The sequence below is a fragment of the Cervus elaphus genome, chromosome 22 (genome assembly GCF_910594005.1).
Source record: "Cervus elaphus chromosome 22, mCerEla1.1, whole genome shotgun sequence".
In the NCBI taxonomy this organism is placed as follows: Eukaryota; Metazoa; Chordata; class Mammalia; order Artiodactyla; family Cervidae; genus Cervus; species Cervus elaphus.
The window spans coordinates 49,636,381-49,661,177 of NC_057836.1; the positions used below are offsets into that span (position 1 = coordinate 49,636,381).

The 24,797-nt window shown below is 48.3% G+C and overlaps 1 protein-coding gene across 1 annotated transcript; it reads left to right on the plus strand.

Moving 5' to 3' along the window:
• The first annotated feature begins 3,217 nt into the window (after nt 1-3,217).
• CKAP4 (cytoskeleton associated protein 4) lies at nt 3,218-11,897 on the plus strand. The gene is made up of 2 exons (XM_043881478.1): nt 3,218-3,927; nt 9,426-11,897. Exons 1-2 carry the CDS (start codon nt 3,475-3,477, stop codon nt 10,740-10,742), a joined length of 1,770 nt encoding a protein of 589 aa, XP_043737413.1. The 5' UTR covers nt 3,218-3,474; the 3' UTR covers nt 10,743-11,897.
• Nucleotides 11,898-24,797: the final 12,900 nt, after the last annotated feature.

The window sequence follows — 24,797 nt, forward strand, 5'->3', positions numbered from 1 at the left end:
TTAGTCTATTCCAGAGCCCATGTCTAACTATTATACTTCACTACCTCCCAAAAGGAAAAGGGTGAGAGGTACACACTAATAACAGTCTCATCTCCCATCCCTTCATTCTCCCAGGGCTCGGTGGAGGCAGAAAGTTAAGAAATCTGTCATTTTTAAAGCAGGCCTATGTTTTGAATCAACTTTTAAAAGTTTAAAAATGTTATTATTTCTCATGATAATCAGACTACTGGGAATTCTCTGGTGGTCCAGTGGCTAAGGCTCTGAGTTCCCAGTTCAGGGGGCTTAGGATTCAACCCCTGGTCAGGAAACTAGACCCCCACATGCTACGACTAAGTGTTAGCAGCTAAAGATCCCTCATGCTGCAACTATGACCTGGCACAGTAAAATAAAAAAATTAAAAATTAAAAAAAAAAAAGAAATACAATTGATTGAAAAAAATCAGATGACTATTTTTATAAGAAATAGATTAATAATAAGAAAGGCCTATAGAGATACAGAAATGGTGACCTTGAAATCCAGAGAAGAGGAGAAGTATACTTCTCAAGGTCACAGAGTTTGGTGGTAGAAGTGAGGCTAAAAAGCAGAGCTCCTGCCTCCTAGGCTAGAGCTTGGCTGGGCCCCCAAAGCCGCTTTGCAAATTATCACTACCTCTGCCCTAACATAGATGATTGCTTGAAGGAGGATGGTTACTTTTTTGTGCACTAGAGACTTGAAACACAATCTGCTGAAGTTTTTAAACAAGGTTCTTCTAGCATCTTCTGATATTAGCCTCTGCTTTCCTTTGCCATCTCCTTTCTCCCCTCCTAGGTCAGAGTCATAGGCCTTGGTGAGCAGGGAGTTTTCTATCAGAGCTCCTAGTGTTTAGTTTGAGTGGGGACGTTCCTCTCTGGAGCAAATGATTGTATTTCTAGTCCAGAACCTGCTTTAATCTACTCTGGCCTCCCACACTAATAGTAACTCCTGTGCCTGCCTGGCTGGCTGGCTTCTGCGAACCTCTGCAACCTGGACCCACTCCACCCAGCTCATCTCTCTCTTTCCTAATTGCAGCTCACACCCTTGATGTCAGACAGATGTCCTGGGTTCACCCCCATTTCCGCCACAGAAATATCCTCCCTGCTCTCCTCCTATGCAAATCTATTCTTCAAGGCTTTGTTTAAGAACTTTCCACCTCAGAAGACTTCCCCAGGTGCAGCCCAATGGTTTGCTTTCCAAGTTCGTTTTCCATTTATAGTCTGGATGACACAATTTAGCCTTCAAAAGGTTTCTGCATGTTTCTCCAGATGGAATGCAGGCCCTTTGAGGGCAGGCACATATGTTCATTCATTCAGTAGAGATTTTTAAAAATATCTTATAAAGTGAGATTCATAGAGACATAGGCAATGGTTGCTTCCTATCCTCGAAGAGAGGAGACTCTAGTACTTTGCAGACATTTATCTGGTATGTAGCAGACCCTCAACAAAGGTTTGCTATGTTGAACTAACCTACACAATGCTTTGCAATTGTCTTCTGTTTCTAAGTCTCATGAGAGGTATCACGTGGTTTACAGGGAAGGTTTCATGAGAGAGAGAGAATTTGAACTAGGCCTTAAGGATAGGGAGTGTTTTTTTTAAAGAAGGAATTGAGAGACGTTTCCAGGGAAAAGAAACAGGGGTGCTAACTCACAGGCACACACACAGACAGACACCAAGACTAGGGGGAAAGAAGCTTGTAAAGTGGAGCTCAGTACCTGCCGCAGCATTAACTGGCCTTACTGAGAGTGGACAAACTGCTTAATTTCTCCATGGCCTAAGATGCCCTGGAGAAGGAAATGGCAACCCACTCCAGTATTCTTGTCTGGGAAACCCCATGGACAGAGGAGCCTGGTGGGCTAGAGTCCACCGGGTCGCAAAGTGTCAGACTGCGACTTAGGGGCTAAACAACAATATTAAGCCGCACAGGCTCGCGAAAAAGCAGATCAAGGTTCAAATTACCGTTATGGGAGATCTTGGGACAATCATTTGGAGTGGGGCTCAAGCTCCGTTTGTCTCCCATTAAGCAGGTAAAATAATTCCTATCTTAGAAGATATCAGTGAGGTTTGGTAGAACACATATGTAAGTTGCGGAGCACAGAGCCTGGCATTAGTTTAGTTCCTTCCACCAGAGTAGGCGTGGAAGCCCTGATCTGCCGTCCTCTCACTGCGGCCGCTGCCGGTCGCCAGCACGCAGCACAGAGCCTGTCCTTAGCGGGGATGGTGGACACAGTGCGGGGGCGGGGGGGGGGGGGCGCGTGTAAAGAGAAAATGGAGTTGAACGGGCTTCAGAAAAAAGTCAACAGTGTCGACATTGAACTGGCTGGGCTAAGTGGGCCGCTCATGACTCTTCCCTTGAACATCTTCAAGCAGCCCGATAATCTTTGCTAACTTTTCCTAAACATGCCTTTGGGGCCAACTGGTTTTCAGAAAGGCCTTTCTGCCTCGCCTTCAAACCCCAGGAAACAAAAAAGGTCCAACCCCTGGAGGCGTGGAGGGTGGGACTGCGGAGGAGTAAGGGGGATTGGGGGTTTCCCCAGCTCCCCGGGGAAGGGAATGGGGGTCTCTTGCTGCCCCTTTACTCCCACTCCCAGGAACAGGGCTCCTGGGGCGCCCCCCTTCATTCCCTCTCTTCGCAAGCGTCCAGAAGGGAGCGGGACTCGCGCTGAGCCCTCTGCACTAGGTTTTGCCCGGCTCCTCCACTTCCGACCCGCCTATCCCCGGGCCCCGGGGCCCCAGCTCAGTCGCCAGTCCGGGTCCCAGTTGACCCAGGCCTCCGCCCCCTCCCTGCGGCCACCTCGGCAGCCGGTTCCCGCCTCCTTAGACCCGGCCCGGCCGCTCCCCACCTCGCCCCCTGCAGCCGCCTGCCCTGACCTCCACTGACCCGGCTGGGATACCATCGTCGCCCCCTGCCCCCACCGTGCCCCGGTAGACCCCGCTCGGCCACCACCCTCCCCTCCGCCGAACCCCCAACCCCCGGACCTTTTGGCTGGGCGGCCCCTCTTCCTCAGCCACCCTCATCCCACCCGGGCTCCCGTAGACCCGGCTGGGCCGCCGCCTTCCCCTAGATCCCCTCGCCCTATCCCAGCCTCCGTAGACCCCGCGGGGCCGCCCCCCGCTCGGCCCTCCCTCTTTGGGGTCGTGGCGGCAAGGGGAGGGGCCGCCCGCCGGCCCCAGCGTGCGTGGCAGGCGCTCCGGGCTCTGCTCCGCCGGCCTCCCTTCCCGGGAGGCGGGGTCGGCGCCGCGGCGGCGGCGGCGGAGGCAGGCCCCCTCCTCCTTCCTCCCTCGCCCGGCCTCCTTCCTTGCCCGCCCGCCCGCTCTCGCTCTCTCTCTCTCGGCCGCTCCGACGCCAACAGCGCCCGCGTGCTGCTCGCCCAGCCCCGTGGGAGCCCGAGGAAGTTTCCCCGGCCGCGCGCCCCACTCGCTCGCCTCGCAGCCCGCGGCCTCAGCCGCCGCCGCGCCCGCCATGCCCTCGGCCAAACAAAGGGGCTCCAAGGGCGGCCACGGCGCCGCGAGCCCCTCGGAGAAGGGCGCCCACCCGTCGGGCGGCGCGGATGACGTGGCGAAGAAGCCGCCGCCGGCGCCGCAGCAGCACCCGCCGCCGCCCGCGCCGCACCCGCAACAGCAGCACCCGCCGCAGCATCCGCAGAACCAGGCGCACGGCAAGGGCGGCCACCGCGGCGGCAAGGCTTCTTCCTCCTCCGCCGCCGCCGCCGCCTCGTCCTCCGCGTCCTGCTCGCGCAGGCTCGGCCGGGTGCTCAACTTTCTCTTCTACCTCGCCCTGGTGGCGGCGGCCGCCTTCTCGGGCTGGTGTGTCCACCACGTCCTGGAGGAGGTCCAGCACGTCCGGCGCAGCCACCAGGACTTCTCCCGGCAGCGGGAGGAGCTGGGTCAGGGCTTGCAGGGCGTCGAGCAGAAGGTGGGTACCCAGGCCCCCCAACCTCCGTGCTCCCGGCGGCGGCGGCACCCGTACCCACAGCCGGGCCCCCTCGTGCCCTCCCGGCCGGGGCCCTCGCCGGCCCAGGCCGGGTGTCCTCCGCCAGCGGCCCGGGGTCCCCTCGCCCCGGCCCCTTGGCACCGAGGCAGCCCCCAGACCCTCTTTGTTAATGGCCGCTGAGGAATCGCCCCGATGATGTTCCGGCCGCCCAGGAGGGTGGGCCAAGGGCCTGTCACAGGACATTAGCGGTGACCTGTAAGGAAGCCGGCAGGCTCTGGGAAGCTCATTCTTTTTGGATTAGGAACCGCTGAATGGGCAGAGTTGTCTGGAGAGAAGCTTGGAAGGGAAACCAGCGCATCCCTGGAAGCCTCGGGCAAGGCCGCACCTCTGCTCGCCCCGTGGGAGACATCTGAGCCAGATTTTAATAGACCCGGAGCCCGGGGAAAGAGAAGCTAGTAATGTTACTCATTTGTATAGTTCTGATGAAATATTTCATCTCGTTAGGCCCCCTGCGCTTTATTAGACCAGTGTACCTAAGTGGGCCTTGGAAGTATGATAGCATATTTCACCCTTAGAGGAGAGGAACGGCCAAAGATACTAGGTCACACTGGTGAATAATACCACGGAAGTACATTTATATGATGTTTAAAGGGCTTACTCACTTATTATCTAATCCTTATGGCAACCTTGGGAGGGAGGGAAGGAGAGAGGACTGGCAGTTTTGACTCCGTTTTCCAGACCAGAAAATTGAGATTTAGAACTTAATTGATAAAGACCGCAGCTGGTGAGTGGCAGATTGCACGACAGCCTTGGGGCCACTGGGGCCTGTTTCAGGTAGGGATGGACCCACCTTTCAACACGAAGCTGCTTAGGGTCTACCTTTTCTGATTTTTCTTTTTACACCAAGTGCAGCTCCTTCAGCCTCGTTCCCTGTCCTCCGTCCTCCACTCATGTCATTGCTCAATGAAACTTGGTTGCATGATTGAAACAAAAAATCCCGCCATCACTTCTGAGCCCGGAACTGCTGCCTCCTTTTCCCAGCATGCTGCCGGCCCTGCCAAGTTTCTATCGACTGTGTAGAATATGCAGGACTAGGAATTTCCTCTTAAGACTGGCGGAGCAACTGGAGTGAGTCATTTTGCTCCATGCTGCAGGCCAAGGGAGGTGACTTTTCTAAGGGAATTAAGTAGGCAGTGCTGCTTTGCCTATCTGGAATGTCAAATCATTCTTAAAAATTAGACATACTGCTGAAGTATCATCAGCAGGCTCTCTGTTTCCTCTCTTGATCCACCCACTTACCAATCAATCATAATATTTGGTGAAGTCTAATAGTCGCATGGCTCCTGGTAGGCCCTGTGGAGGGTGCGAAGGACAAATCCTATTTGTGAAGCGGCCCACAGGTAGGTTTGGGTTGAGGGTGACTGCACTGTGAGTTCAGAAGAGAGAGGAGGTGGAGTTTGCCCAGGCCTGTGACCCGGTGGCCAGCGTGGTACCAGTCTAGATCTATATGGTGGTGGGTAACTGTTGACAGGCGGCATGAGGAACACACAGGCTTGTTTGGCAGATGCTACATGGCCATCCTGCCCGCAGCAGAGTAACATTTAAGGAGGCTGTGAGAGGGGAGGCTGAAGCGGAGGCCCAGATGGTGGAGGTCTTGAGTTGAGGCAGGAGAAATTGAGGTTTATTCTCTCTGCTTCCTCCCTGCCCCTCCCTTATTCTTTCATCTGGTTCCCACTCTTGCTCCATCACAGCTTTGTACAGATTCCCTTTCCTTTGGGGTACTCAGTTCTTCCATCTCCATAGTAAGGGGAGGACTCTCTCCAGGTTTTCAAGAATCCACCTGGCTGTAAACCATTGAAATTGTGACCTTTCTTTTTTAGTAGTGTAGTCAGGCTCATATTTAATGCCTCATGTTTATTGTGCATTCATCTGGCTCTCACAGTGCCAACAGGTAGACTGATACAATCCCCTTTTCACAGACTGGGAAAGTGAACAGCAGGAGGCTGAGTAACTCTACATGGTTACACAACCAGCAAGTAGCAGTGCTAGGATTCAAACTGCAGTGAACTCCTAGAACACGCTTCACCACTTACCTGTTCACTTTGCCATCTTTCCCATGCCTTGCTTAGTACCTAGTAGGTGCTCAGTTAATGCTCATTTCATTGACTTGGAACATTTGCCACATAGGATCTTCCACTGCATGTGGTCAGTTCTCTCTGCATCTCCAGGGTGGCCAGTAGATTTTACTTTGCCTTGAGGAGTGAGTAGTGATGAGTGGTCCTCTGACAAACTAAGTTTGAGCACCTTATTCCTCTGAGGATGAGGGTTTGGTTCTTCTCAGAGACATATTCTTACTGTATTGTTATTATTCATAATTAGTCTTCACTGTGGGCCAGGTATTCCCCATTACCCTCTGAGACATGAGAACCATTTCACAGATAGGCCAGCTGAGTCTGGAGCAGTTGTGTTACTCATTCAGGGTCACGTGCAGACCCTCAGTGGTGGAGCTGGGGTTGGAAGCAGAGCAGGGTGACTTTGAAGCATGCTATTCCACTTCCCTTTTGGGTGCCCCCCTGGTCTCGTTCTCAGATGCTGTCAGTTCTGGGGCATGGCCCAGGTCTGCTGAATGGGCCGAGAGGCTGGCCTGTTCTTAGCCTGAAGATTTCAGCAGGCACAAATGGGCGCAGGGCTTCAGAAACCCTGGTTCTGGTCTAGGCCCTCTGAAGGGCTTGGGTTGCCTTGGCAGATCCAGGGTGGCATACAATGATTTTAGGAGTAGGCTTAAGGCTGGCGGGGTCAGTTGAATGAGACTAAGAGCTGTTTGTGGGCAAGTGAGTTCTCTGGTTGTATTTCTTTGTCCTCTCATCTTACTCTGGGCTAGGAGTCCAGTGCACACAAAGTGCACACTCGGTGCACTTTGCACATGCTTCTTCCTGGGTGTATCACTGGAGGCCAAGAGTGCAGTTTCTAAACTCAGACATTCTTGGATTCTGATGCTCAGCTCTACCACTTCCCAGCCTCCTGCTTTGTAAAATGGGGATCAATAGGAGATGCCATGAGATGATTATAAGAGTGGATTGAGGTGATATCTCTTAAATTTGCATAATTATTTACATCAAGTTCCTGTTGAATATCAGCCACTGCTAACTAGTCTCACCCCTGCCCCTACTGTGAGCTCCTCGGGGGCAGGGGTCCTGTCTTAGTGTCACTCTGCCCTGGCATCTTGTCCACCACTTAGTCGGCATCCCACACATGCTGGGGAAACGTACAGTCACTGCATATTGGTTATAATGGGGTCTTTGCATGTGAAGATGGACAACTCAGAGGATGAAGAGCACCAACATAGGGAGACACTTTGTGTGCCCTGTTCATTGGTTTCATCGGTCATTTCCTATCTAGTCCCCTTCCTAGCTATCTGTAAAGAGCCAGTCCAGGTTAGGAGTGACAGACAGGTTGGGGGAAATGGACCAGCCTGGTCTTCGTCAGGCTTCGCTCTGTAAATTCATTCATTCTTTGATTCATTCAGAAAACACTGATGAACACCTACCATGTTTCAGGTACTGTGCCTACCTGGTCACACCTCTGTTCTGAAATCTGTGCTTAAAACAGGCAGATTCTGTGACTGAATAACCTAATTTCAGAGGTCAGCTGTCTCTGGTACCTTCTCAAGGTGTCCTTTATGGCTCAGGTTATATTTGGTTGAGCAGGGAAATTGTCTAAGTATTCTGGAGTCCCTGAGAACCTTACTCTAATTTGCTTTAAAATCACAGACTGATAGAAGCAATAAAGGACTTTAGAAACCTATTTGTTAATAGATGAAGAACTTCGGACTTGGAATTTGAGTGTGACTTCCTTGTGCTCACAGAGCTGATTGTTGGTGGGACTGGAACTAGAGCCCAGAGTACTGTTCATAATGATGGTGACAGTTACTGTTCACAGGTTGCACGGTGGTAAAGAATCTACCTGCTAATGCAGGAGACATAACAGATGTGGGTTTGATCCCTGGGTCAGGAAGATCCCCTGGAGGAGGAAATGGCAACCCGCTCTAGGATTCTTGCCTGGAAATTCCCATGGACAGAGGAGCTTTGAGGGCTGTAGTCCATGGGGTTGCAAAGAGTGAGCGACTGGGCACAGCTATGTGTTAGGCCCAATTTAAGTGCTTTATATATATTAACGCACTTTATTCTCACAAAACAAGCTAATAAATTAGATACTATCTTTGTTTCCGTCCTGTGGCTGAGGAAACCAAGGCATAGATAGGCTAAATTACTTGCCCAGGATCACACAGCTAGGAAGTGTCCAAGCTAGCATTTGAGCATAGGTAGTCCCATTCTAGAACCCATGCTATTTTTTTTTTTTTAAAGCCCTTCATTATGGAAATGTTCAAGCATTAAGAAAAGAAGAGATCAATATAGTGAACGCTACTTTCAATAATCATCAATTTTTTGCTATTTTATCTAATCCGTTCACCACCCTTTCTCCTCTCGTTTTGTCGTGCGTAGTTCTGTTCAGCAGTTCTGACTGTGTTGGCAGGCCATTAATCATCATACTCTCAGCCTCTCAGGACAGTAAACCTGCTCCCTGGAGTGGTTCCCAGGTCAGACCCTGTTTAGGGTAGAATTTATTTAGAATGAATGTATAGTGGCAATCAGTATCATAATGTATTCACAAGCCAGAACATGCTAAGGGCCACTGGTCCACTGATCACATTTTCAGTTGAGGGCAGTGACTTCTCAGGGCCAAAGAGCTAGAACTACCACGCAGAGACCTGGACCTGCTCTCCTGCCTTCCTGCCCACTGTCTCCCATGTGCCTCAGCTTTGTTTCTATGAAAACTTGGGACCTTTCAGTTGCAAGAGCTAAAAATTCAGCTAAAGCTGCCCTAAAGAAAGATGGAGGGAGGGAAAGAGATAATTTATCGGCTCGAACTTACTAGTTCCAGAGTAGATTCCTTCCAGAGTAGATGTCTTCAGTATGACTGTCTCCAGGGATTTAAACTGTATCTTCAGAACTTGACCTTGCCCTCCCTGAGTTCTGCTTCCTTCTGTGCTGGCTTGATCTGTAGGCAGGCATTGATCATGTGCTGGTCTGAGCTGTTCCAGGCTTCCCTCATCCTATAGCTAGCAATTCCAGTTGAAAGAGGTTTCTTCTCCCAGTAGTTTTAAGAGAAGTTTTGGAATCGACTTGCTGGCCTGGCTTAGGCCACATGCCCATCTGCTAATCACTGTAGTTCCAGGAAGGGGTGGGGAAGTGGGTAGATGGAAAGCATTGATTGGTCAGGCCTAGAGGGCTTGGAATGAAGCCTTTGGGTTGGTCCCCCAAACCACATGGGCTGTGTGTAAGGATGGTTCCCCAAAGGAGAATTATGGTGCTGTTCTGTTGGAGGAGGGACCTTAAAGCTGGGCAGATCAAAAGAAATATAGGTGAAGCATAAAACCCTTCAGCAGTTCTCTGTGGTTAACATTTGGATTTTGGTTACAGGTGCAGTCCCTGCAAGCCACGTTTGGTACTTTTGAGTCCCTTGTGAGAAGCTCCCAACATAAACATGATCTCACAGAGAAAGCCGTGAAGCAGGGGGAGAGTGAGATCAACCGCATCAGTGAAGTTCTACAAAAACTCCAGAATGAGATCCTCAAAGACCTCTCTGATGGGATCCATGTGGTCAAGGATGCCCGGGAGCGGGACTTCACCTCCCTGGAGAACACTGTGGAGGAAAGGCTGACGGAGCTCACCAAGTCCATCAATGACAACATCGCCATCTTCACAGACGTCCAGAAGAGGAGCCAGAAGGAAATCAACGACGTGAAGGCCAAGGTCGCCTCTCTGGAAGACTCAGATGGATACAAGCAGGATCTGAAAGCCTTGAAGGAAGTGGTTAAGGAAATACAAACCTCAGTGAAGTCCAAAGAGAAGGACATGGAGGCCCTGAGAAGCACCATCCAGACCATGGAGTCGGATGTCTACACAGAGGTCAAAGAACTGGTGAGCCTCAAACAGGAGCAGCAGAGGTTCAAGGAGGCGGCCGATTCGGAACGTCACACCCTTCAGGCGCTCACGGAGAAGATCCTCAGGGCGGAGGAGTCGGTTGCCCGCCTCCCCGACGAGATCAGGAGACTCGAGGAGGAGCTCGGCCAACTCAAGGCGGCAGCCCTCCGGCCAGAAGAAGACGGGGCCTTCAGACCCTCCGAGGCCTTTGAAACGCTCCAGAAGGAGAGCCAGGGCTTGGACTCACGGCTGCAGAGCGTGGAAGACGGGGTGCAGGCGGCGCGGGCAGCCTGGGCGCGCCAGGGCGAGAGCCTGGAGGCACTGCGCGCGCAGAGCGAGGAGCAGGCGCGGCGCCTGGCCGAGCTGCAGGAGCGTGTGGCCGGCCTGGGCCCCGCCACCGACGCCGAGGGCGGCCTGGCGGGCACGGTGCGTGGCCTCGGCGAGGCCCAGCTCTCGCTGGCCGGCGACGTGGACGAGCTGAAGCGCCGCATGGCTGAGCTCCCCGGCGCCGTGGAGGCTCTGCAGAAGGTGCAGGAGCAGGTCCAAACGCTGCTGGGCCGCGAGGCCACCGCCGCGCCCCCCCAGGACCTGCTGGACAGACTCTCCTCTCTTGACAACCTCAGAGCCTCCGTGGGCCAGGTGGAGTCGGACTTGAAAATGCTCAGGACTGCCGTGGACAGTTTGGTCGCGTACTCGGTGAAGATTGAGACCAACGAGAACAACTTGGAGTCGGCCAAGGGTTTGCTAGAGGACCTGAGGAATGACCTGGATAGGTTATTTGTGAAAGTGGAAAAGATTCACGAGAAAGTCTAAATGGATTGCGTGTGCAGGGCACGGATGGCCAGTGCAGTTTTTCATGACCAAAAAAAAAAGTGTTGATGGCCCCCCCCCACCTCTTTCCCACAGCCAGGTCCCTCCACAACCCGCACCACCAGGACCTCCCGGGCCTTCTATGTTTTTGTGCCCGGTTAACTTATTTATGATGGTTATCACGCGCCACCAGTTGCTCAAAAGTCTTCTGCTTCTGCTTTGGGTGGGGGGCGTTCCTGAAGGCCTGGCTTCTGTGCCTCAGAGGCACCTTCTAGAAGGGATGTCTCTCCCTCGTGTCAGGGAAGAACCGTAGTGGCTGCAATTGAGGATTAACAGAAGCAGATTAACCTCAAAAATCCTGCCTGACTGGCAGATTTCAAGCAAAATGTGGGGGGAGGAGGTACTTTTCTTTCTAATTGTCTTCAAGGAAAATTCGTTTTATTTTGTTTTTATTTTTATTTTTTTAGTACTTCTGGCCGAGGTTTTCATGAGATGTCACTCACTTCTTGTCTTCCACTTCCAACTGGTTACGACTTGTTAAGGTCAACTCTGAATCGAGAGGGGGCCAAGCCCTCCATTTTTAGTTGCATCAGCTGTTTGATGGTCACCTTCTGTGGGGAAAGGTGTCTTTTTCATTCCTGAACCATTTCACGATCTCAGTGGTAACTATGCAAAGAATTCAGACGGTTCTGAATGTGAAGGCACAACTCCCCACAGAGTCCCCTGTGGCCGACCTGTGTCACCTCTTGATAAGGCCCCAAATAGTGCATTCAGAATAAGGGTTTAGAATCCCTGAGAGTCCTTGGATTCCTTCAGGAAATGTATTGCGAGAGCTGCTCATAAAGGCATAGACTGCCTCCCCAGGGAATGGAGGCCACTGTCTCTCTTTTACCACAATGTTCTTGAAGAGGTTTGCTGTCAGCAGACCCCATCCGTCAGTGAGGAACGTGTGCATTTTCTGTAGCCATTTGCTGTTTCCCTTCCCCCTTTGAGCTGTACTGTTCTTTAATGGCTGTCTTGCCCTTTAAAAAGAAAAAAGAAAAAAAGAAAAAAAAAAGGAAAAAGAAAAAAAAGGTTTGTTTAGTTTACTGTGAAATGAACTGTATGGCTTATTTACAGTATTTTTAATTCTTAATAAACACTTGAGCTTTGTTATGACTTTTCCAGAGTGGTGGTTTTCTGAGAATTTGGTAACTTTTAATGAGGTATTAATGTGCAGTATTCAGGATTAGAAAGATGAGTAGTTTTCAATTGTAAAACTTTTTTTTTTTTAAATTCTGCAGTCAAGATGTCCTCCCTGTTAGGCCTGGGCACCTAGTTCTGATTTGACTATTAGCAGTTTTCTTTATAGGTCATTGCTTGACCCCAGTGCTTAACTATAGCAGAGGGTTACAACCCTGGCTTTCTGTTAGACTCTTGGAACCTTAAAAAATACCTGGGGCCCCTCTCCATTGATTTGGATTCAGTGGGTACAGAAGGCTGGCACTAGCATTTTAAAGGCTTCCTAGCTGAGGGACTTCCCTGGTGGTCTAGTGGCTAAGATTCTCCACTCCCAGTGCAGGGGACCCAGGTTCGATCCCTGGTCAGGGAGCTAGATCCCACATGCCACAGTTAAAAGAGCTTGAAGGCCACAGCTAAGATCTGGTGCAGCCAAATAAGGAAAAAGAAATGTTAAAAAAAAAAAAATCAATAAAGGCTCCCTAGCTGATTCTAATGTGTAGCCAGGTTTGAGAATCAGTGTGTTGATTCATCTGGGTGACCTTTGGCCTCTGTGCAAACCTAGGAATGTTGACTTCTCAGGTTGCCATACCTGCCACTCTATAACAAAGGGTACTGTTTATTGAATTGAGTACCTGTCTGCCAGGCATGGTGCTTAGCACTTCATAGGCTTCTGTTTATTCCTTCTAATATTCCGCGGAGGTAGGCAGTATCATTCCCCGTTTTATAAAGGAACAACAGGCTTGTAAACAAGCACAATGTGCAGTCATTAGCTTGGAAAGGGCAGGGCTGAGGTTTGAACCCAGTCCCTGCTCTTAGCTGTGAGTGTCCTCCACCTTCCCCCAGCACACGGGCAGGGCTGCGCTGACCTGTGCAATGCCTGCTGTCTGCCGGTTCAGAGACTGCATGAGCTCTTTTCTCTCCCAAAGGGAGAGGGCGCCGGGGAGGCCAAGACCTGAGTGCATGTGGAGCTTCAAGCTTCCACTCGACTGGAGGGCCTCTCATCTCTGAACGTCTCTGTTGGTCATTCTGCATCCTGGGGTCAGCATCCCTAAGCCTTCACGACTCTTATTTTTCCCAAAGCAGTTTGCGCACCAAGATGGGCCTTTTATTAGTGTTAGCTATCATCTGTATTTTCATTTTAAAGTCAAAGAGTTGATATGTATGTTTTAACAACTCATTTTGCCCTCTTTGGGGGAGGGTGCTGAGCAGGATAAACCCCCATGTTTGGAGCAAATTAAATTCTGGTTCCTTCTCAGGTCGGTTGGTTGCATCAGGCATATTCTTGCTCTCTTACCTACGTTTCTGCAGTCCTTAATCTCAGACTGTGGAGTAGTTTAATACATTCTCATTGAATATTCATAGTTGAAAACATCTACTAGGGTCAGAGAAGTAATTAGATATAAATTCAAGTGGTAAAGATAAAAGGAATGCATTATGATCTCTTACCCCAAGTAACGATCACAGTTCAGTCTTACTCATGTATCTGCTCACTTATCCATTCAATGGACACTTGTTGAGCCCATAGCCAAACATTTTGCCAAATACCAGTGAATTCAGGAAGCACCTGACAGGATCCTTGTCTTTCAAGGACCTATAGCTGAGTGGAGTGGGAGTGACAGTCCTCAAAGCTGGTGGATGGCATAAGGAATCACAGGTGCTGTAGCCAGGTCTAATGGGGTACAGAAGAGAGTGGCAAGTTCTGCGAGAGCTGGGCCAGGGTGGTTAGCATAGATTCGCAGAGGCCTGCGGGAAATCAATTGGAATGTGTCTGTGAATAATGGGAACACTCAGGAAACATGAGGCTGCCCCACCCTTTGAACAGGGGATAGACACAAGTTACTGAAGCCCTTGATTAAACTGTGGACGATTCAGGGACTTCCCTGGTGGTCCGGAGGCTAAGACTCCATACTCCCAGTGCAGGGTGCCTGGGTTTGATCCCTGGTCAGGGAACTAGATTCCGCATGCCACAACTAAAAAGATCCCGAATGCCATAATGCAGATCAAAGATCTTGCATGCCGCAGTTAAGACCCGGTGCAGCCAAATAAATAAGAATAAATACTAAAAAACAAAAAAACTGTGGATGACCCAGCACCAGCATAATCGATTGCAGTGAAATTCCCCAGGCAAGACTGGCAGCATGCTGGTAAGGGAAGTGCTACCATGTCCCATGGCACTTAGGATGGTGATGATGGTGAGGGTGATGATGATACCTAACAGGATGATTGCGAGGGTTGCATGGGGCCATGGGTGGAGAGGGTTTAGGTTAACCCAGCATCTGGCTATAGCAAGAACTCCAGGGCTCATTCATGTGCAGCCACACCAGAGGGTAAAAGATTGAAATACTTCTATGCTGCTTGGTAAACACCTGCAGCCCTGAGTGCCTTCTTTTGGGACCACTAACCTTTTTACAGTCTGGCAACTAACAGGCTAAAATATGGATGTACTGGAAGCTCTGGGACAGTGCTTCAGCTTCATGGCCAGCATTAATTCGGAAGACTGGGCACCCATGCTTTGACAGTGGTTAAATATTTAGAAATCACCCTATGTTTTCCACAAGAGCCTGTGGAAAAGATCCTGATGCTGGGAACAATTGAGGTCAGGAGGAGAAGGGGCTTCTAGAGGATGAGATGGTTGGATGGCATCACCAACTCAATGGACATGCATTTGAGCAAATTCTGGGAGATCATGAAGGACAGGGAAGCCTGGCAGGCTGCAGTTCATGGGGTCACAGAGTCAGACATGACTGAGCAACAAGAAAGTGTTTTCTTCAAAGCATGATTCTGAGCTATGGATCTAAATATCCAGTGACATCTGGACACACTGCACCACCCCCTGCCCCCCGACATCTCACAGGGTTCAAAACTAAAGTCATTGCTTTTCCCTGGAATCAGTGTAACCACGGTTCCCTTGTTGCTTGAACTAGAAGCTCAAGAGTCCCTCCTGTCTTCCCACCTCTCCACTTTCCTGTACTTCCCCATCCTCTTGGATGGAAACCCAGACACAGCCACTCCATCCCACATCCCCCAGCCTTTCCTCCATCACTGGATGGTCCCTGAATTCCAGCAGCAACCCCTGATTGCACCCTCTGCCTATTAATACAGAAATCTGGTTCATGCACTCACCATTCACTCACTACTTGGAGAGCATCGCTCTTTGTGGAACAAAGAGATGACGAGGAAAAGACATGTGGTTCCTGCCCTCATGAGGTTTACAGTCCGGCTCTGGGGAGGCAGTCAATGTGGAAAGAAACAGCTAACTGTACAAACTGCCGTCCGTATCTCGAGGGATCTGAACAGCTCCTAGTTGGCCTCTTTGTCCCCAGCCTGGTTCCCATTCAGGGGATCCCCAGTGGGTAGCTGGTGCGATGTTTCTCAAAAGCTTTGAGAAAGAGACTTTCTCAAAAGTCAGCCTGTGTCCTTTCCCCCCACTTAATCCTTCAGTGTCTTCCCTTTGGCTTCAGAAGAATAGCCCAGTTAAAAACCTGTGTGCTTACAGACACAACAGGTCACATGTTGTATGATTCCATGTATATGAACTATCCAGAATAAACCTACAGTGACTGAAGGCAAGTTGATGGTTGTGGGGTAGAGGGAGGGGGAAGGAGTTGTGGAGAGCATCTGCTTAGCAGGCCCCAGGTTTCTTTTGGGGTGATGAAAATGATACCATAATAGTGGTAGTTGTTACACAACACCGTGGTCATACTAAACTCCACTGAATGATTCACTTTAAAATGTTTAACTTTGTTATGTGAATTTCATCTCAATTAAAAAAATGGAAAAAAAATTGGAAAAAACAAAAATAAACACAGGAAAAATCCTGTGCTCTGAATTACTCTAGAACGGATTTCTTCACTGAAAAATACCCAGTACTTCTTGAGTTTACTTTTTATTGAAGTATAACATGTGAGTTTTAAGGCATACACATCAGAAGTACACAGCTGAATGAATTTCTACACATGACATACCATGTGCTAACCACCAGATCAAGACAGACGTTTTCAGTACCCCACAAGCTGCCTATGCCCCAAAGTCACGTTACTTCCCAAGGTAACCACTCTTTTGACTACCATCACCATAGATTACTTTAGTCCATTCTTGACTTTTATATAGATTGAATCATACCACATAAGACCTGATATTCCTTTAAAAAAAACTTCATTGAGATATAATTCACACACTATAAGATTTATTAAAATATACGATTGCTCTTAGTATATTTACTTAAGGCTGAAAACATTCTTATTTGATAAATCTTGCCCCGTCACAGACTTAAAAAAAAAAAAAAGGCACATAGTAGGTGTTCAATAAATAGCATCTGTTTGCATTCATAAGGTTTTTTTAACTGGACAATAAATTTTAGGGTCTCCATCTTACTAGTCAACAACTCTGAGAGGACAAAGTGTGAAGAGTGGTAGAAACCACTCCCTCCCGGGCTGGGTCCAGAGGGGAGGAGGTGAAAACCACAGAGGCAGGGGCTTTGACTGCCTGTCCTCCTCCTCAGGCTGCAGCTGGCCAAGACTGGATTCCACAGGCCGCTGTGTATTATGAACAGGGCAAAACTGTATTCACTCTGGGAGACAAGATGAAGGCTGAGGTCTCCTTTCCTTGAGAGATTCCCACACACGTATGTAGGATCATGTGTCGTACGGCATGCAATGGCAAAGGGTTGCATACAGGAGGGACTGATGAGGCCCTGGACCTCTGTTCTTGCCTGCCCAGCATCAGTCCTCCCGTGTCTGGCAACAGCTCTTCTGTTTTTATTCACAGAATCACTCCTTCCCATTCCTGGTCCACTGCAATTTGATGAGACTGACCGGGGATAAACACATGACCCAGGATTGGCCCGTGAGAAATCCCATTCTCCTGGTCTGATTTGCCCAAGATGAACAAGTCGACTGAAAAGATACACAAAGAAATACTACCAGTGTAGACCCACAAGGACTATACTGAAGAGATACACAAAGATCTTCCTGACCCAGGAATCAACCCAGGGTCTCCTGCATTGCAGACAGATTCTTTACCCTCTGAGCCACAGGGGAGCCCTACACAACATGAGAGTTAAATTTTGTGGGGGGCAAAATGAGGCCTGCAGCCTGGAGACAGCACCTCAGATGGACAGCTCTGAGAGACTGCTCCAAAGAGGCAACGGGGGAAGGTCAATATATAAGATTTTGGTGAAGTGGGAGCTCAATGCAATCAAGCGCTTATTTTATAAATGATTTTCTCCTAGTCATGAGGAACTGATGCCACCAAGAAGGGATTTGGTGATTTTCTAGATAGGAAGAGATGAAAGGATTGGGATCATGAAATCAATTCCTGAAAATATTTATCTAAAGACCTGTTCTACCAGTTTCCCTGGAGCAGTGCCTCACTCCCCACCCTGAATTCCCCTCAGAGGGTGTTGAAGGTCGGCAGCTGCAGTAGCACAGGGTTCAGACTTCGCAGAGGCCGATGGCAAATGCCCTTGTTGCCATTCAGTCGCTGGCAAATACTCTCGGCAAGTGTCAATTTGTAGCTGACAAACACATGTCCCAGTCTCACCCACTGCTGCCGGGACTTTCTAGAAAGGGGTGCCCTCTGTCCACTGGCTGGATATAAGCCCACAGCTGCTAGGGGCCATCCTACGTGGAGAGATCACTGAGAAGGAAGCTGGCATGCTGCTGCTGCTGCTGCTAAGTCGCTTCAGTCGTGTCCAACTCTGCACGACCCCATAGACGGCAGCCCACCAGGCTCCCCCATCCCTGGGATTCTCCAGGCAAAAACACTGGAATGGGTTGCTTTCATGGGTTGCATGAAAGTGAAAAGTGAAAGTGAAGTCGATCAGTCATGTCCGACTCGTAGCAACCCCATGGACTGCAGCCTAGCAGGCTCCTCCATCCGTGGGATTTTCCAGGCAAGAGTATTGGAGTGGGGTGCCATTGCCTTCTCCAGAAGCTGGCATAGAGGAAAGCAAATCCAAGGGATGGCCGTAACTGGTTCCTGATGACATAGAATGAGAACCTGGATCCAGCTGCGCCCCAAAGCTCCAGAAGCCGCGTTCTTTACTACATGGAATCGTACACCGTTGTGCCAACTTTTGGCTTCCCTGGTGGCCAGTGGTAAAGTATCTGCCTGCAGTGCAGGAGACTCGTGTTCAATCCCTAGGTCAGGATGATCCCCTGGAGAAGGAAATGGTAACCCACGCCAGTATTCTTGACTGAAGAATCCCATGGGCAGAGGAGCCTGGTAGGCTACAGTCCATGGGGTCACAAAGAGTCCGACACGAGTTAGTGACTAAGCAATGACAACATGCCAACTTTCACATGGACACAAAGCCATGCAAATGATGAGCATAACAGTACTGCTTGTGACTAAGAACACTGTTGCGGTTTAGTCACTAAGTCAGACTGACACTTCTGCGACCTCCCTGGATTGACCGTGCCAGGCTCCTCTATCCATGGGGTTCCCCTGGTAAGAATATTGGAGTGGGTTGCCATTTTCTTCTCCAGGGGGATCTTCCTGACCCAGGGATCGGAACTACTTCTCCTTCTTTGGTAGGTGGATTCTTTACCACTGAGCCACTGGGGAGGGAAACCCTGTAAAGACTCTCAGTTCAGTCGCTCAGTGGGGTCTGACTCTGTGACCCCATGGTCTTTAGCACGCCAGGCCTCCCTGTCCATCACCAACTCCCGGAGCTTACTCGAACTCATGTCCATCAAGTTGGTGATGCCATCCAATCATTTCATCCTCTGTCGTCCCCTTCTCCTCCTGCCCTCAATCTTGTCCAGCATCAGGGTCTTTTCCAGTGAGTCTGTTCTTAGCATCAGGTGGCCAAAGTATTGGACTTTCAGCTTCAGCATCAATCCTTCCAATGAATATTCAGGACTGATCTCCTTTAGGATGGACTGGTTGGATCTCCTTGCTGTCCAAGCGACTCTCAAGAGTCTTCTCCAACACCACAGTTCAAAAGCATCAATTCTTCGGTGCTCAGCTTTCTTTATAATGCAACTCTCATATCCATACATGACCACTGGAAAAACCATAGCTTTGAATATATGGACCTTTGTTGGCAAAATAATGTCTCTGATTTTAATATGCTGTCTAGGTTGGTCATAGCTTTTCTTTCAAGGAGCAAGCGTCTTTTAATTTCATGGCTGCAGTCACCATCTGCAGTGATTTTAGAGCCCAAGAAAATAAAGTCTGTCACTGTTTCCATTGTTTCCCCATCTATTTGCCATGAAATGATGGGACTAGATGCCATGATCTTAGTTTTCTGAATGTTGAGTTTTAAGCCAACCTTTTCACTCTCCTCTTTCACTTTCATCAAGGGACTCTTTAGTTCTTCACTTTCTGGCATAAGGGTGGTGTCATCTGCGTATCTGAGGTTCTTGATATTTTTCCCAGCAATCTTGACTTCCGCTTGTACTTCATCCAGCCCAGCATTTCTCATGATGTACTCTGCATATAAGTTAAATAAGCAAAACAAGCAAATAAGTAAAAGACTGTAAACACCTAAAAAGTCTGATAACCTAATCAATGACTACTTTATCCCTTGTTCAAACAATGTACTCCAAAACAATAATAAAAATGAATAAATCAGAACCTGTTTATCAATGTGAATGAATCTCTTAACTAAATGCTGAGTGGGAAAAAAAAGAAAAGAAAATATATAGTATGAGAACTTGTATATAAAATTAAGAAAGCATACAAAATAATACTGTATATTATAGTACAAGGATCAAAAAGTAGCTAGGATACTGACTATCCAAATTCAGATTGGTTTCTTAGGTTAAGTGGGGATTACCTGGGCATTCATTATATTATTCTTAGTATCTTTTTTCTTCTCTTAACAATTTATTATGAAAATTTAAACAAAAAATGGAAAGAATTGTCCAGTAAACACTCGCACATTTACCACTGAGATACTACAATGAATATTTTACTATCACATATATTTCCCATGCATACGTGTGTGCAAAGTCATCTCAGTTATGTCCAACTCTTTTTGACCCCATGGACTGTAGCCTACCAGGCTCCTCTGTCCGGGCAAGAATACTAGAGTGGATTGCCATGCCCTCCTCTAGGGGATCTTTCCAACCTAGGGATCGAACCTGCGTATCTTACGTCTCCTGCGTTGCCAAGTGGGTTCTTTATCACTAGAGCCGCCTGAGAAGCCCCATTTCCCCATACTTATATACGTATTTTGGCTGCACCACATGGCTTACAGGATCTCAGTTCCCTGACTAGGGATTGAGTCTAGACCACGGCAGTGAAAGCCTAGAATGCTAACCACTTGGCCTCCAGGAATCTCTCAGTCTCCCAATATTCTTGATAACTTTTTGCATGTCAGAAATGTTTTCAATGAAATATTTTTAAACAGGGGGAATAAACGCCAAGGGAAACATTCAAACTTTTAAAAAATTGAATTATAACTAACAGAAAACTCTATATTAGTTTCGGGTGTTACAACACAGTGATTTGATATTTTTTATACATTGTAAAATGACTATCACAAGAAGTCTAATAACCATCTGTCACTGACCAAAGTTGTTACAATTTTATTGCCTATATTCTGTATGCTATATGGGTTTCCCAGGTGGCATTAGTGGTAAAGAACTTGCCTGCAGGAGATGCAAGAGACATGGGTTCAACCCCTGGGTCAGGAAGATTCCCTGGAGTAGGGAATGGCAACCCACTCCAATATTCTTGCTTGGAAAACCCCATGGACAGAGGAGCCTGGTGGGTTATAGTCCATGGGGTCTCGAAGAGTGGGACACAACTGAGCGTGCACACACACACACACACAATGCTGTGCCTTACATTCCCATGACTTATTTATTTAATAACTGCAAGTCTGTACCTCTTATTCCTGTTTATTTCATCTCTTCTCTCCAGCCCCTGTCACTCTGGTTACCACCAGTTTGTTCTCTGCATCTATGACTGTTTTATTTTGTTTGTTTTGCTTTCTAGATTCCACACATAAGTGAGATCACAGGGTATTTGTCTTTCTCTGTCTTATTTCACTTAGCATAATGGCCTCCAGGTCCAGCCACACTTGTCTTGCCTCCAGTGGGAAGATTTCATCCTTTTTTATGGTTGAGCAATATTTCATTATATATACATGCCACATCTTCTTATCCATTTATTTATTGATAGACAGGTTACTTCCATACCTTGGCCACTGAAAAGTATGCTGCAATAAACATACGTGTGCACATATCTTTTCAACTTAGTGTATTTGTTTTCCTTGGGTAAATACCAAGAAGTGGAGCTGTTGGATCACCTGGTAGCTCTATTTTTTTTTTTTTTGAGGAACCTCAATACTATTTTTCAGAGGCTGCACCACTTTATATTCCCACCCACAGTGGAAGGGCTCCCCTTTCCTCCGCATTTTTGCCACTTGTTGTTTCTTGTCTTTTTGATGATGGCCATTCTGACTATCAGAATGATGTGAGAGTGTGAGACAGGAAAGCAAACGATCATCTCTGTATATTTCATGCAGTGCCATATTTAAAGATAAATAATTACTTTTCATGATAGTCAAGCTAAATAGCCACATGGCAGGCCTTAGCGAGCTCAGGCTAAAAAGTATTCCCAATCTCCCTTATCTTACAGACCGAGGGCAGGGGTACTGAGTCTTAGGGAAAGGAACTTGCTCCCCAAGTTCAGAAACTCGTTGTTAAGGAGACAGAGCCTCGTTTCTTCTCTTCTATTTGTTTGGACTCCACCCTAGGCCTAAGCAAGTTTCTGAAATGTCCAGAGACAAGCAAAGCTGAGTCCCCGCAAGCAGGAACTGCATTCTGGCAGGAAGGGGAGTGGCCCTTGGCTGGTGCTAGGTGCATTGGTCCCGAGCAGCCGGGAGCAATACCTGTTTGGCAATAGGCTTGGGGAAACCTCAGCCTGTCTGTGTGTAAATACCCGATAGTGTTGAAATGCCGGTTATCATAGGGTGTAGGTGCCCGGTGTTAAGGCGCTTTTGTTGTTACTGTTTAGGCACGGCCGTGTCCAACTCTTTGAGACCCCATGCACTGTAGCCCAGGCTTCCTCAGTGGCTCAGAGGTAAAAAAAATCCGCTGGCAAAGCTGAAGCCACAGGGCACATGGATTTGATCCTTGGGTCAGGAAGACCCCCTGTAGGGTGACATGGCAACCCACACCAGTATTCTTGCCTGGAGAATCCCATGGACAGAGGAGCCTGGCAGGCTGCAGTCCCTATGGTTGCAGAGTCAGACGTGACTGAAGTCACTGAGCTCACTCACTCAGACTGCAGCCTGCCAGGCTTCTCTGTCCATGGGATTTCCCAGGCAAGAAGACTGGAATGGGTAGCCATTTCCTTCTCCAGGAGATCGTCCCAGACCAGGGATCAAACCCGCGTCTCCAGCATTGACAGGCAGATTCTTTACCATTGAACCACCAGTTAAGATGCTTACTGTCCGACAGAGTCACTTTTAGAAACTCAGGAACATAGGTCTACATTTCTCATGCACTGGATTGTCCTCATTTATTTTCCTTGGGAGGTTCCCAGTTGAAGTTTTATGTTTTGGCTGTGCCAAATCTTAGTTTCTCAACCAGGGCTCAAACTCACGCCTGTGGTGGAAATGTGGAGTCCTTACCACTGGACTGCCAGGAAATTTTCCCCAGCTGAAATTTTAAGGACTGGAAGCAGGGAGGAAAAGGACCTAGGGATCAGAAAGTTGGTGTTAGTTCTGGTCTGCTGGACTGTTTTTCTTTGGATAGTTCATCTTCTCTCTCTGGGTGCCTGTCTGCCCTCCTGTCTGTAAAGTGAGGAGGGTGATAAAATGACCTCCAAGTTCTCTTCCAGCTCCAGCTTCCCTTGACTTTATCATCTTACATGATTCTTTGGGAGCATCTTGTGGGTAGTAGGAGAGCTGAGGGAAAGAGAACTTGAGCGTAGGCAAATCCCTGAAGGGCAGATATGACTTCTATGTTAACCAAGGCTGTATTCCTAGCTCTCATTTGTGTTTGGCATACAGTAGATGCTCTAATATTTTCTCTCTTACCAAGGTGGAGCTAGTGATTTGTTAGTTTTGCTATTGGCAGTAGCTGCTAGACTAGGCCGACATATTGGGTAACTTCATCCGAGGTCTGTTTACTTTTAGAAGACTCCCTAATGAACCAGGAGCAAATCTAAAGTAACTCACTCTCTTGAACTTTTTCAGCGGAGGTGTAACCCCAAATCTGTGGGGCTGATAGCTGTAGGAACGAGGGATGCCACTTGAAGTGAGAATTTAGCGCCATCTAGTGTCTGAATTTCAGCCTCAGCTTCAGCATTGAAGCTGAAACTCCCAATACTTTGGCCACCTGATGCTAAGAGCTGACTCATAGGAAAAGACCCTGATGCTGGGCAAGATTGAGGGCAGGAGGAGAAGGGGAGGACAGAGGATGAGATGGTTGGATGACATCACCGATTCGATGGACATGAGCTTGAGCAAGTTCCGGGAGTTGGTGATGGACAGGGAGGCCTGGCCTGCTGCAGTCCATGGGGGTCTCAAAGAGTCGGACACAGCTGAATGACTGAACAGACCGAGTGTCTGAATTGGGGATCACAGGAATGATTACTTCATTTTTCTAGGTATTCTGTTTCAGAAAGGAGAGATAAATCCTGTTGTACCAATTAAAATATACCAAGAAAACCCACTATTTAAAAGACTCATGAACGTATTTACATGTGACATGAACATTATTGTAATATGTATACTCTCCCCCTACTTAGCTCCCGGTGAAAACTTAGATGACAATAAAGGGTTTTGTTAACAGGAGTCTTTTGTTAGTAGAAGCTTACAAAATCCTTAAGGCTCTATCCTTCCCACATCCAGCTAGCTCAGAAGGGCAGGTTCTGACCCTTAAAGCAGCTCAGTCTGGAGCTGACTGCTTAGTTGTTAACATAAGTAGCTGAGTTTTATGTCATGCATTAATTAAAACACAGTTCTTATCTCACTCAATCCTGGTGATTATACTAGGGAGTAAGAATGACAGTCTATCACTAGCTGATCATTCACTGCAGTTGAGAAAGTTTCATTAATTTGCCTTGACATCATACAGTAATTGTTGGGGAGAGGATTCAGACTCACACTGGTCTGTCTCTAACAACTGTTTTCTGTGTACTCAAAATCACATTCTTTTTGCCAAAATGATACAATTGACATCCCATAATATCCATAATTTTCTTGGGCTCCAAAATCACTGCAGACAGAAACTGCAGCCATGAAGTTAAAAGACACTTGCTTCTTGGAGGGAAAGCTATGACAATCTGTATTAAAAAGCAGAGACAATACTTCGTCACCAAAGGCCCGTATAGTCAAGGCTGTGGTTTTTCCAGTAGTCATGTACAGCTGTGAGAGTTGGACCATAAAGAAGGCTGAGCACCTAAGAATTGATGCTTTTGAAGTGTGGTTTTGGAGAAGACTCTTGAGAGTCCCTTGGACTGCAAGGAGATCCAACCAGTCCATCCTAAAGGAAATCAACCCTGAATAGTCATTGGAAGGACGGAGGCTAAAGCAGAACCTCCAAAATTTGGCCACCTGATGTGAAGAGCCGACTCATGGGAAAAGACCCTGATGCTGGGAAAGACTGAGGGCAGGAGGAGAAGGGGACGACAGAGGATAAGATGGTTGGATGGCATCACTGACTCCATGGATATGAATCTGAGCAAACACCTGGATATAGAGAAGGACAGACGAGCCCGGTGTGTTACAGTCCGGGGGGTTGCAAAGAGTCGGACACGACTTAGTGACTGAAAACCAGCAACAACGTCCAAGGGCACAGCTCTACATACTTGTACGGTGTGTATAATGCTGATGGTTAAGAAACTGGGCTCTGGAGCCAGATCACCTGAGTT